This window comes from Vitis riparia, chromosome 18, assembly GCF_004353265.1.
Source record: "Vitis riparia cultivar Riparia Gloire de Montpellier isolate 1030 chromosome 18, EGFV_Vit.rip_1.0, whole genome shotgun sequence".
In the NCBI taxonomy this organism is placed as follows: Eukaryota; Viridiplantae; Streptophyta; class Magnoliopsida; order Vitales; family Vitaceae; genus Vitis; species Vitis riparia.
In genome coordinates this window covers 37,892,163-37,905,720 of record NC_048448.1, presented here as the reverse complement: position 1 = coordinate 37,905,720, position 13,558 = coordinate 37,892,163, and the positions used below count along the sequence as shown (strand labels likewise).

The following is a 13,558-nucleotide window of genomic DNA, read 5'->3' as shown; positions in this document are numbered from 1 at the left end:
TCTTGTATAAGCAAAGTACATTAATCTCCCCACAAGTCTCTGGTATCTTCCCTTATCGGTTGATACTTGATTAGGCTCAACACATAATTTTAAACCTTCTTCTATTGGTGTATTAACAAGTTAACATCCCGACATTCTAGTCTCCTGTAAAAGATCTAAGGCATACTTTCTTTGAGATAGAAAAATTCCTTCACTTGATCGAGAAACTTCAATCCCAAGAAAGTATTTCAGATGACCTAGATCTTTCATTTCGAATTCTCTAGATAGATAATTCTGCAGAGCTTTTCTTTCTTCAGGATCATTTCTTGTAACTACCATGTCATCCACATATACGATGAGTGTCGTAATCTTACCATGTTGTTTTTTCAGGAACAAAGTGTGATCTGAGTTACTTTGACGATAGCCAAAAGCTCTCATTGACTTTGTGAACCTTCCAAACCATGCTCTCGGGGATTGCTTCAACCCATATAATGACTTCTTCAATTTGCACACCTTCTGACATTGTTTTTCTGACACCATGCATCCTGGTGGAAGATCCATATATACTTCTTCAGATAACTCGCCATGCAAAAAGACATTTTTCACATCGAACTGTTGTAATGGCCAATCCAGGTTTGTAGCTAAAGACAGTAATACTCGAACTGTGTTGATCTTAGCTACAGGTGCAAATGTCTCTGTGTTGTCAATTCCATAAGTTTAAGTGTACCCTTTTGCTACCAGTCTTGCTTAAATCGTTCAATACTACCATCTGCCTTGTATTTCACAGTGTAGATCCAACGACACACAACTGGCTTCTTTCCTAGTGGACATTCTATGAGTTCCCATGTTTCATTCTTCTACAATGATTTCATCTCTTCATTCATGGCTGCTTTCCACCTTGGATCAGCTAAGGCTTCCTGCACACTGTTAGGAATAGCTATAGTAGATAATTGATTTACAAATGACTTATTTGATTCAGATAAACGATGGTTAGACACATAGTTGCTTATAGGATATTTGACTTTGGTAGACAATTCAGGTTCATATGTGGGTTTAGGAATACCTCTATTATGACGGTGTGGTAACCGTTTCATGAATGGATCAGGTTCCAAATTAAGAACACCCTCAGCAGACGATGATTGGTTTGGTATTTCAATGAAGGCATCTTCGGACCCAAATTGTTCAGATGGTTCAATTGTACTGTCTCTCCCCCCTTCTATCACTTCTTTAACTTTTGGGTGGTCATTACTACTTGGTTCTAGAGTTGTACCACTTATATCCAATTCACCCGCTTCCTGGTTCACTAGTTCAGATTGTCCAGATTCATCCTCCTTAGAGATATAATAATTATAATCGAGAGTCTGAATTTCCTTATGGTACTCCCCCTGAAGTTTAGACTTAGATGAAAAATACATCGAATCTTCATGAAACACCACATCCATTGTAATAAACATTCGTCGAGTTGGAGGATGGTAACATCGATATCCCTTTTTATGCAATGCATATCCAACAAACACACATTGCAATGCACGAGAAGTTAACTTGGTGTGTTGGTGTTTGTGTAGATGCACAAATGCCACGCAACCAAAAACACGAGGAGGTAGATTTGTGACGGTTGGGGCAACTACGACATTAGTAAGAGCTTGGAGAGGTGTTTGGAAGTTAATTGAGCTGGAAGGTACCCGATTGATCAAGTATGCGGCAGATGTGATTGCTTCTCCCCAATAAGATATCGGTATTTTTGCTGCTATCAAGGAAGCACGAACAACCTCTAACAAGTGCCGATTTTTCCGTTCAACGACTCCATTTTGTTGGGGTGTATTGGAACAAGTAGTCTGATGAATGATGCCATGTCCTTCCAAATACTTTTGAAGATCAGAACTCTGATATTCTCCACCATTATCGCTATGCAGAACCCGAACCTTTGCATTGTACTGAGTTTCAATCATTTTATGAAAATTTTGAAACAACAAGTTTACTTCATCTTTGGTCTTCATCAAGCATAACTAGGTCATTCTGGTACAATCATCAATAAAAGTAACAAACCAACGTGAGCCACTCAAAGTTGGGACTTTGGATGGGCCCCAAACATCAGAATGTATAACCATAAAAGGAAGCGGACTTTTATTCAAAATTAATGGAAACGAAGTACGATGGCTTTTAGCCAATTCACAAATATCACAACGGAAACCAGAAATATCACTCTTTGCAAACAAATTAGGAAACAATTTTTTTAAATAACCAAAGGAAGCATGTCCCAGACGTCGATGCCATAACCAAATTTCAGACTTTTTCTTCTCCCCCTCAAATCCATCTGCCATCAAGGCTTGTTGCAACTTATTTGTATCCTTTGACTGCAAGTCCAAGTAATAGAGTTTTCCCCGCTTAATACCACAACCAATTGTCTGTCTTGTTTGGATGTCCTTAATAACACAAAATTCAGGCCAAAAAATGACAATACAAGATAAGGCTGCAGTGATTTGAGAAACTGACAAAAGATTGTAATCTAAAGATGGAACAGCTAAAACAAAATCCAAATTCAAAGTATCAGTAAGAGTTAAGGATCCTTCCCCAATAACTGGGGTTGTGTTACCATTAGCTGTGAAAACAATTTTTTGTGAGTAAGGTCTAAGGGGTGAAACCTGTTTAGAATCAAAAGTCATATGATCTGTAGCACCAGAATCAATTATCCATGCACTATTAATAACAGGTGTAGAAGTATTTAAAAACTTACCATCATAATCTGTAGCGGCTACCAATGCAGAGGCTTTCTCAGCAACATTAGTCTCTGTTTTTATTTCGGCAACAGTTGCAATCGAGGTTTTCTTGGAATCCTTCTTCCGTTGATCACGATTATTATCATTAACAACAAAGTGGTGATAGCCTAAACATGATCTAAAGATCCATGGTTCAAACTCTCGGTTCCTCATTGTTTTCCTAATCATACCAAGAGTCGTTGCTTTGAAATTGTGGGATATCCAAACTGGTGGGATCAGTCTTATTGCAGTGAGTGCATTTGAAGGTTGACTTATCAATATTAGGGCTTGTCTTAGGATGGTTGATCGCTGTCGGACTACCATAGCGACAAAATATCCAGGATTTCAGTTCCATGGCTCTGATACCATCTTCAAATTGATAAATGGTAGTTTTTTTTCATTCATCCATTCTTTCGTTCATGTACAGAGTATATATAGAGGGTAATCACCATTCTAAGAATAGGAAAGAATGATACAAGGAAAGAATGATATAAGGAAATAACAACTAATATCCTAATATCTCAACTTTCCTAATATCTCAATATTCCTAATATCTCAACTTTCCTAATATCTAAACATTCCTAATATCTCAATACTGAATGACATAAGGAAAGAATGATATAAGGAAAGCATTCCTAATATCTCAACAGATATTGTTGAAATCCAAGAAAGATTCAAAGAGAAAAAGAGAGAATAGAAAATCTATGACTTCTTATTATGAATTCTCTTAAAAAATAGGTACAATACCATTAGAATTTAAATAAACCAAATAAAAAAAAATGAAGACTAATTTATTCTTACTTTTAAAAAGAAAGAAAATAAATAAACTTAATATAGTAACTAAATAAATAAGAGATATAATAATTAAATAAATAAATAAATAATTCTAATATAGTACCTAAATACATTAGTAACTTCAAACATATATGAAATTTGAATAATAAAAAATAATCTTTTTAGCACGAGAATAATTTTTTATATGAAAAGAACAAAAAACAATGAAAAAGATGATAAATAATTAAATAAAATTCATCATATTATATTTTTCTAATTATTTTTTTAATGCATATAGTAACAATTATAAAAACCTAATTATAATAAAAACTAAACTCCAAATGGAATTGAGATTTTAAATCCTAATAAGAACCAAACCAAGAAACACAATCATAGTGTAATTAGGATTCCTATACATGCTGTTTCCCAAATAAAATTTTTAAAAATTAATAAAATGAGCTAAAAAATAAATAAGTATTTTAATTAAAAATCTATAATTTAATGATACAATACACAAAATCAATAAAAAATTTTAACATTATATTAGAAATTAAGTATAAAATAAGCATAATAAGAAACCCTAATAACTATCTAAGTACTAATATTCTACCAAATGTGGTGTTTGTTTTTTGCTTTGCATTTCTTTTCATATTTTTGGAGCAATCTAACAAACATTATTCATCTTTGATATTTCATCAAACCGGTGGTGAGCACACTCCAATCAACCACATTTCCCATAATGTTGAATTGAGTAGCACACACTCTCTGGATTAACAAATAAAAAATAGAATATAGTTGGGCCCATAATCATGCTCTTAGTAAATAGAAGACTATTGTGCCTCCATAATTCAATGTTTCAATGAACATATTAAAAATATAAATTATGAATTTCTCCCTTTTTATGTTTTTTAGCTTTTGTAAATTAGACTATTAGATACAAATTACCATCTAGAAAGCGAATTTAAAAGGATTAATATTCAATTATAAGATATCTTCCCATCAAAAGCCACATATCACATGTTGGGACAATTCAATTATCAAATTGAATTTTAATAATTAAGAAAAATATATTTAAAAAAATGAGTGTTGAATTAGAATATATAAAAATACATAATTTAATAAAGTAGGAGGTGTTTGATTGAAGAGGTAACCACTGAAAAGTAGGGAAAAAAAATGATAGGACTCAATTTTTTTAATGTGTTTGATAACACAAATTATAAAACACTTCAAGTTAAAAGGGAAAATGGGGTAAAGTTTAATAGGATTAAAATATTTTAAAAAATGTGATTAAATTTTTTATTATTTAAATATAAGAAGATAAACATAAAATACTTGTCAATGAAAATTACATTTATGACATTTTATTAAATAATTATAAGAAGTTTTTTATTATAAAAAATAAAGTGTCAAGTAAGCAAAAAATTTTATTTTGTGAAAAAAGAAATATCATATAAAAAATAAAGTATTAATATATCAATATTATTTATAAATCCTTTATATGTTAGAAATTCATATAGGAAGATTGAAAGGTGGGAGCTGTACCAAAAAGTAAAATAAAGTTTTAAACTTTAGAAAAAAGAAAAAAAGAAAAATAGAATTTATTTATTTTTAGTTTTTCATTAGTCAATAATTTTTTTTAAATATATAAAAGTATTGAAGTATGGGTGTTTTAGTCATTTTATTAGAAGAATAGATGTTACTTTCTTTATTTTATATATATATATATATATATTATACTCATTTTACATTCAAAAAGTAAAAAATTAGTTATATTTTTTCCAATGTTATCAAAATTACAAAATTCATTTAGCAATAGAAATCTTACTCTTATAACAAAAGAGGATAAGTGAATTTAATTCTTGTATCTCTTTCATTCCATTTTTATTTATTTTATTTTATTTTATTTATAAGATAAAGATTGTTGAATCCTTTTAATAATAAAATTTAGCCTCTTTTATGTTAAAACCATTTATTAATTCCTTGATATAATAAACTTAATATTAAGATATCTATTTTATTTTATTTATGAGATTCACTTCTAATTCATATATACTATTTTGTAAAATAAAGATTTTTCTTTTTAAATAATTTTATGGTAAAATTTTTATCATTAGTTTCTTCATGTAATAAAATTAAAATTCAAAATAAAAATCCTATTTTAATTTATTTATAAAATTATATTCAATAAAAAAAAAATAATTCATTCATATTTAAATTGAATTTCTTTTAGAATAAAATCGTTTATGTTTAGTTATTTGATACAAGAATTAGAATTCAAAATAAATTCTACTCCTTTTATAAGAACTAATTTTTTATTAAATGGTTAATGAAAACTAAAAAAAATACAATTATATTTCTTTAAATGATTTTGATAAAATAAAAAATAAAAACGATGATGAAGTTACTATACATTATTTTTGTGTTTAAAAAATAAATACAATTATATAATTATAAACCTTTGTTAACACAATTTTAAATATATAAAAACACAATTTTAAAATTACTTTCTTGTTGTTTTAACTTTCAAGTTATATTGTTAAATTCTTAATTAATTTTAATTATAATATATTATATTATAGAACATAATTACACTTAACAAACTATACTTTACAAATTCATGTTATTTTTTAGTTGTGTTGTCATGTTATATCAAAATTGCTACCGTTAAATATGAAGAGAAAAAAAATGTTGGGGGAGTTTATTTAATGAATTTAATAACATGGCACATAACTTTTACAAATAAATTTACTAAAATAAGTATGCTTTTGATAAGTTATTGTACAAATAAAGAAATTATTCAGCAATTAAAACATCACTCAATAAACATTCCTAAAGTATTCGAATGTATTTGTATTTGTATATTTTATTTAAATTCTTTTAATTATTAGACAAATCTTCATTTATGTTAGTGGTATAAAATAGGTACATTAAATGTTTAATGGTTAAAAAATAATAATAAGAGGATAGAGATGACCCTATACTAATTAAAACATAGTAAAGAACTTAAGCTACTTTGGTCATATGATCTTAATAAATAAATGAAGATGATTTATCAATGTATCAAAATCATTCTTGAAAGAACTTGTGAGTAATTTCAAATAAATAAAATTATCCATGCTTAAAAACATATCAATGAAAGTCAATAATTTAAATTATCCATGCTTAAAGAAACATATAAATTAAAATCCACAATCCAAATAAATAGTCTTTTTGATGGTATTCTCATTCTGCTATTGCTCCCAGTTCCTGTACATCATATCCAATAGTTAGTCATGTTTCCTTCTTCAAGAATAAAGCCAAAAAAAAAAAAGCTACTAATTCATGCTAACTAATTTCTAAGATAATTATGGAATTTAAATAATATATGATAATTGTAAATATCTAGATAAAAAATTAATTAATTCAAATAAAAATTTGGGCCTACCAAAATCAATATATGTGACACCTAGTGTTGGAATATGGTCTTTTCTTCTAAATCCAATAATTCATTCCAAATATAAAGCTTTGGATATGTCCTAAAATATTAATAGAAAAAGGAAAAAAAAATTAATTAAGTCCAAGGATCGGGGATCTCCAAATTCCATAAAATTTTGAGATGATTACAAATTAATAAATTAAAATAAAAGCATAAAAAGAAAAACAAACAACCTATTTAAAGGACTTGACCATATCTAATTCCATATTCAAACTTCAAATTCTTTCAAGCATATAATCATTTTTAAAATTGTTTAGATATTTTTTTCACTATTTCTAGTAAATATTTTAATCTTCAATAAATCAAAATAAAAAAAGATGTACTTCATAAGAGGGCAATGAAAGCTTTCGGGTTTGAGTTCTCTGCATAAGAATTTTTTATTCCATTGTAATGGTTAAATAAAAGACATAAGTATAAAATGGGAAGCATATAAGTTACATGTTTCAAAGGATCTTTTATGAGAGGATGAAAATTCATGGCCAATTATGGGGCTATAAATTTTGTCTAGGAAAGTAAAAGAGTTATGAATTATAATAAATGTACATAAATTTATATTTCATGAAATGCTCTGGCATCTTCTAATAGAATAAGTATTAATTATATTAGTTATGAAAGAAAATAGTTATAATGTATCAATTAGACAATAAGCATAGACTAAAAAATTTTAAATTTTATTTCAAAAATTAACAAAAATTCACACTACTAATTAATTATTAATAATCTTACAAATTTTGTGCTACATAACTTTAGAAAAAACTCAATAATTTTTCTAATAAATTTTTAGAATTGTTTCAAATAACTAAATTGCTAAAATTTTTATTTAAAATTTAGCTCTAACATGGTAATATAAATGTAGCACTATCATTATCAATTGTCAATTAGTAACTACATTATTAAATCTAACAATCTACACATTTTATAAAAAATCTTGAAGTCTAACAAGAAAACAACCCACCACTACAAAAATTATTTTAAAAGTAAAACATTTAAATAAAATTAGATTGTATAAAAAATTAAATAGAATGCAAATGAAATAATTATGTAGTCATTTTAATTAAATTTTAAAATCTAAACATTAAATAAATTTGAAATCAAACTAAAGATATCCTACCACTAAACATAATTATTAAAATATTAGCTAGAAAAGTAAAAAAAAAAAAAAAAACTGATTTTAGAATTTCTTTTATAATACATATTAGGATTCAAATGAAGTTAATTATAAACATTAAATAAAATTAAAAATAGAATAAATAAACATATTATAAAATCTATTTAGCATTTATTTATCTAATTTTTTTTCCTCACACAAAGTTATTTTCTTAGGGGTTACAAACTTATATGTAGTAGGATCCGGCATTTTCTCATGTTAAGAAATGTACTAGGGTAAGAGCAAAATAAGTAGTAAAATTTATGCTTCGGCCTAATTTGACTCATTACATAATAAAGGAATTTAACACATATATCAAAACTAAAAAAAAAAAAAAATTGGTTCTAATAAAGTTTTGTAATAACCATAATTTATGTGAGGGTATTCACCTTTCCTTCATCTATATACAAATTCCAATTTTACTTTCTAAATTGTATACTTCTAAAACCCAAATAATTTGTTTCAAATATAAGCACTAAATAAATCCTAGAGAGAAGACATACCTTGGTGGAGGGAGAAGAAACTAGACATGTCTTGATCTTTTGTGGTGTGGATGGTCCTCTGATGGATGATCATGACTTGATCTTTTCTGACGATGATCTTGGGGATTATCGTATATAGGATGTATCCCATAGCTTTTCACTTTGAAGGCTCTGTTATTGCCACATTGATAAGAGCCCTCAAAGCGAGCCTTGAAATTGTTCCACTGCCTGGGTCCGTACTTACTTGAAATGGTAATTTCAGGGAAATAGATCACATGCAATGCTGGATCTGATGTGCCATCTTTGTCGTATCTTTTAATCACTTCTCCATCTCTTATACGACCAACATCGTAGGTTCTACAATTGTTAGGCCACCAAAATTCAAACGTTACTTCGGATTGATCACCAAAGGATATGCCCAATTTATATATATAATCATTATCATCATTATCATCATTATCATCAAGTGGAAGATGATGGAAGAATAAAGCAAATCCCAAGAAACCATCATCTTTATACCAATTCTTTGGGAGCTCTATTCTTTCTTCACTTCCCATACTCTTATCTCTTATCCACTCTGGTATTCCACTGCTTCCTGGAATAATGATCTGAATTTCGGGATAAAACCACTCGTCTCCATTGCATCTACGATTCTGCATAAAAGTAACAGCAAGTAAATCTCATGCCTTTATACAAAAACCAAGGGTCATATGTAGAATTCATACCTGAGTTTCTGATTTGAAGCAGTTGAGAAGATCTAACCAGAATAGATTTGTTGGATTACTTAATAAAGTTTCCAAGCATGGACAACCATGTGCTTTTATTACTCTTAGACTTGATGGAAGCGCTGGAATTTCTTCAAGCATCGGGCAATGATTCATGTGAAGTTCCGTCAAGTTAGAAAGTTGAATGATGCCAGCAGGTATGCAACGAATATGGTTTTCGCTCACATCTAAAAATTTCAGTGAGGATAGGCACCATAAATCATTAGGGATTGCTCCTTCCATCAGATTACAACCAGCCAAATCCAGTGCTTTTAAGCAACATTGTAGGCTTCTCAAATTTTCGGGCAATTTGCGGAGCTTTAAACAGTTACGAACAAGAAGATTACTAAGACGTGTTAAATTACCAATGTTGTTTGGAAGAGTCTCAAGGTTCTCACAATTGGTCAATTCCAAGATTTCAAGACCTTTTAGACGCTCGATTGATGATGGCAGCTCTGTTATAGCCATATCACTTAAATAAAGGCCACTTAAATATTCCATATCAACCATGATCTCTGAAAAAGCCTCCACATTTGAACACCCATTGAGAGAGAGCTCTTCGAGGTATTTCAACCCAAAAATACTGCTTGGAAGGCCACTCAAGTTTTTGCAGTTTTCCAAATCTAATCTTTCAAGTCTGGTGAGACGACCTATTGAGCACGGTAATTCTTTTATAGCAGTCTTCCCTACAAAAAGATTCCGTAGATTCGTCATATTCCTTTGGATCTCAGGAAACTTCTCAAGATTTGAGCAACCATCAACAGAAAGAGTTTGAAGAGCCTCCAAGGACCCAATGTTGTCTGGGAGTTCCTTAATAGCAGTGTTGTCTAAATAAAGGTTCTTTAAGCATTTCATATTCCCTTGGATCTCTGGAAATTTCTCAAAGTCTAAGCAATCTGAGAGCTTAAGCGATTCAAGAGATTCCAAATATCCAATGCCGCTTGGTAATTCTTTGATTCCAGTGCCACTAAAATTGAGTTCCCTCAAAAATTTCATCTCATGAAATGCATCAACCGATAAATGAAGATTACAAAAACTTGTACAACCTTTAAGATTCAATGTCTCCAACTTTGGCATGCTTGAGAATTTTGGTATTTTCAGGAGCTGTTGTGAGTTACTTAAATCAAGGAACTTCAATCCTGCAAAACACTGTGACAAAAGGTATTTTTTTTCATTAAAAAACTTCCATGAACTAGAAAATTAGTATAAAGAAAAATAAGAAATTAAATAATGATTATACCTTATCCTCTTCCCAAAGTTCTTTGATTCCAATCCCACTCAAATTGAGCTCCCTCAAAAATTTCATCTCATGAAATGCGCCCATATATGCATGAAGATTGCAAAAACTTGTACAACCTTTAAGATTCAATGTCTCCAACTTTGGCATGCTTGAGAATTTTGGTATTTTTATGAGCTGTTGTGAGTTACTTAGATCAAGGAACTTTAATTCTGCAAAACACTGGGACAAAATATATATATTTTTTTCATTAAAAAACTTCCATGAACTAGAATATTAGTATAAAGAAAATAAGAAATTAAATAATGATTATACCTCATCCCCTTCCCAAAGTTCTTTTATGTTACTAGACTTCATGTTGATTGCAACAAGGCTCTCTCCATGAAAATTCGAAGGTAAAGACTCTAAACCTTCCCAATAAAGATATTTTAAATTAGGAGGAAATTCAAAGCCTTTAGGAAGAAGCATTTTATACTTATCACCATGACTATAATAGACTTTGAGTAACCTAAGTTTCTTCATCTTGGCAAACACTTTCTTCATTTGGACAAATATATTTGTAGTGGACCATATTTCTTGTGATCCAGACAAGTCTAGAGAAATGGTTTCAACATTTTTCATCCCCTGAAAAATAAGAATGAAGATTTAGTGAGAAACAAAAAGTAAAAATCCTAATAAAATTATGTAGCCATATAAATTTTTAGGAAAAAAATATTATTAAATATTTAATCTTCCAAAAGAGTTTAAGTATGCAATTAAATTTAATTTGATTCTCACCTTTTCACTTATAAACGCACAATAGATATCATCTACATTCCACAATCTACTCCACTTGCTAGGGTCTTCACGATGCTGTTCACGGATAATTTCCCAACCCATTTGTTGTATCAAATCATGCATATATATTCTATTACGTGAAATAGTTATAAGACATCTCTCCCGCAGAACTCCTATCCCTCTTTCACCAAACAATTCACAACCATCCAATATTTTTGAAGCAAGGTCTTTATCTTCCCCTTTAAAAAAACAAGCAATGTCAAGAAATATCTTCTTTTGTGTACGGTCTAATCCACGAAAGCTTCTTTTAAGCACATTTTGAATTTTCACTTCTGGTTCTTTTTTCAATTTGTGCAATTCACTTTCCCATTCACGTATTGTCTTGCCATGTAAAAGAGAACCCAAAACTTTCAAAGCTAATGGAAGACCTTGGCAATAATATGTTACATGATGTAAGAGTTTTTCATAACCCTCTTTTGAAAGATTTGGAAGAAAGGCATATTGACTAAAGAGCTTAAGAGCTTCTTTGAAATTTAGTCCTTCAACTTCATATACGTAATCCACTTGAAGATTAGTTAAAAAATGTTTATCTCTTGTTGTGATGATGATTCTACTTCCTTCACCATACCAAGTATGATTTCCAACAAGAAATTCCAATAATTCCAATTGGTCTATATGATCAACATCATCAAAAACAATAAGAGCCTTTTGAGAGTGAAGACTATTTTGGATCACATAGGCTCCTTGTCGAACATTGCTTATCTTTTGATTTCTTCCATCTAGGATATCATTAAGAAGTTGATTTTGTAAATGAAGTAGACCTTTATTTTTGTAAACCTCTCCAACATTTTCAAGGAAGCTACTACATTCAAATCCCCAAGAAATTTGATCATATACATATCCGGCAATGGTTGTCTTACCTATTCCGCCAATTCCACATATCCCAACCATGCGAACATTATTTGATTCTGTATTCAATTCCAAACTTATTTTTTCAAAATAAGAATCCATTCCAACTAAATTATCCTCAACAAACAAGAGTTTACAATTCAATATTCTATTGGCGATGGTGGTAGTAATTTTCTTGATATGCTCTGATTCATACCTAGTAATTATGAAGTAAGTTAGAGTAGAACACATTGTGAGATGAACAATAAATGGTAAGAAACATCAAGGTAATTTGATGATTTTTTATATCATGATAACAACTAAGATTTCATTTACATATTTAAGCACTTTTTTTTAGTATCATAATGTATGCATGACAATGAAAAAGAAAAATAAAAGCATGAAGGATAATTGCTTGTGCTGCATGCTCGGTAATCTCAAAAACTGAAGTTCAATACCATAAACATTAAGGCCTTCTCTTTCAAATTCTTCTTTGAAATTTTGAGAATTTATTTACTTCTAGTAAAAAAAGGCTTTTAGATAATTCATTAATGAGTTTTCTAATGATCCCATCATAGAAGCCTACATGTTACTGATAAAATATCTTCGTGCAATGGGTCATTTGACCAAGTCTTTAATAATATTAAATTGTTTTATGTTGAGTCTTATATCTGTTATGTTGTCCTGGTCTATAGGAAATTGTTTATTGAGTCTCTTTATTATCTCCTGATTTTTGGTGATGGTGGCAGCAGGTTTATTGAAACATGGTTTCATGGTCCTATTTTTATGCCTTTATTGTTATGGCTTTGACAAGCCAGTTGATTGTATTGTCTATTTATTGGTTGTCTCAGTACAAATAAAGTGTGGAATTGCTTCTCTGTTCTGGTTTTACTTTTGCTCAGTTTATTTTATCAGTTACAAACATATGCATTGGGGCATACTTAGCATTTATATGTAGGTGTTTCAAAAAATAAAATAGAAAGGATGAACCCTCTTGTCCCAACTACATGGATGATTAAAAGAATTATTAAAAATTTTTAAATAAAAAATCATAAATAAGAATTAATTTTCTTTAAAAAATTATTTTACTTAATATCTACTTAATATTTAATCTTTAATTGTTTGAAAAGATAAAACTACAACAACTAATTTTTAATAGTTTAAAAAAAATTATCTACCAAATTTCATAAGTAAAATCTTTCAATCTAAATTACATAAAAACTCTTAGTATACTTCTACTTAGTTAACTTTCTATTAAAATTACCCTATTTTTTTTTAA

General features: G+C 29.2%; 1 protein-coding gene across 1 annotated transcript; it reads right to left on the bottom strand.

The window, feature by feature from the left end:
* Positions 1-6,583: 6,583 nt before the first annotated feature.
* Positions 6,584-12,412, bottom strand: LOC117905837 (disease resistance protein RPV1-like). The gene is made up of 6 exons (XM_034818700.1): positions 11,392-12,412; positions 10,930-11,238; positions 10,618-10,836; positions 9,339-10,526; positions 8,635-9,266; positions 6,584-6,755 (listed from the first exon to the last, which is right to left on the bottom strand). Exons 1-5 carry the CDS (start codon positions 12,400-12,402, stop codon positions 8,655-8,657), a joined length of 3,339 nt encoding a protein of 1,112 aa, XP_034674591.1. The 5' UTR covers positions 12,403-12,412; the 3' UTR covers positions 6,584-6,755; positions 8,635-8,654.
* Between the last annotated feature and the right edge of the window lie 1,146 nt (positions 12,413-13,558).

Coding starts and splice junctions, on each gene's coding strand:
- LOC117905837 (XM_034818700.1), bottom strand. CDS start 12,402: ATGGATTCTTATTTTGAAAAAATAAGTTTGGAATTGAATACAGAATCA. Junction 11,239..11,391: donor GTGCGTTTATAAGTGAAAAG/GTGAGAATCAAA, acceptor CTTATTTTTCAG/GGGATGAAAAATGTTGAAAC. Junction 10,527..10,617: donor AACTTTGGGAAGAGGATAAG/GTATAATCATTA, acceptor CTTTTGTCACAG/TGTTTTGCAGGATTGAAGTT.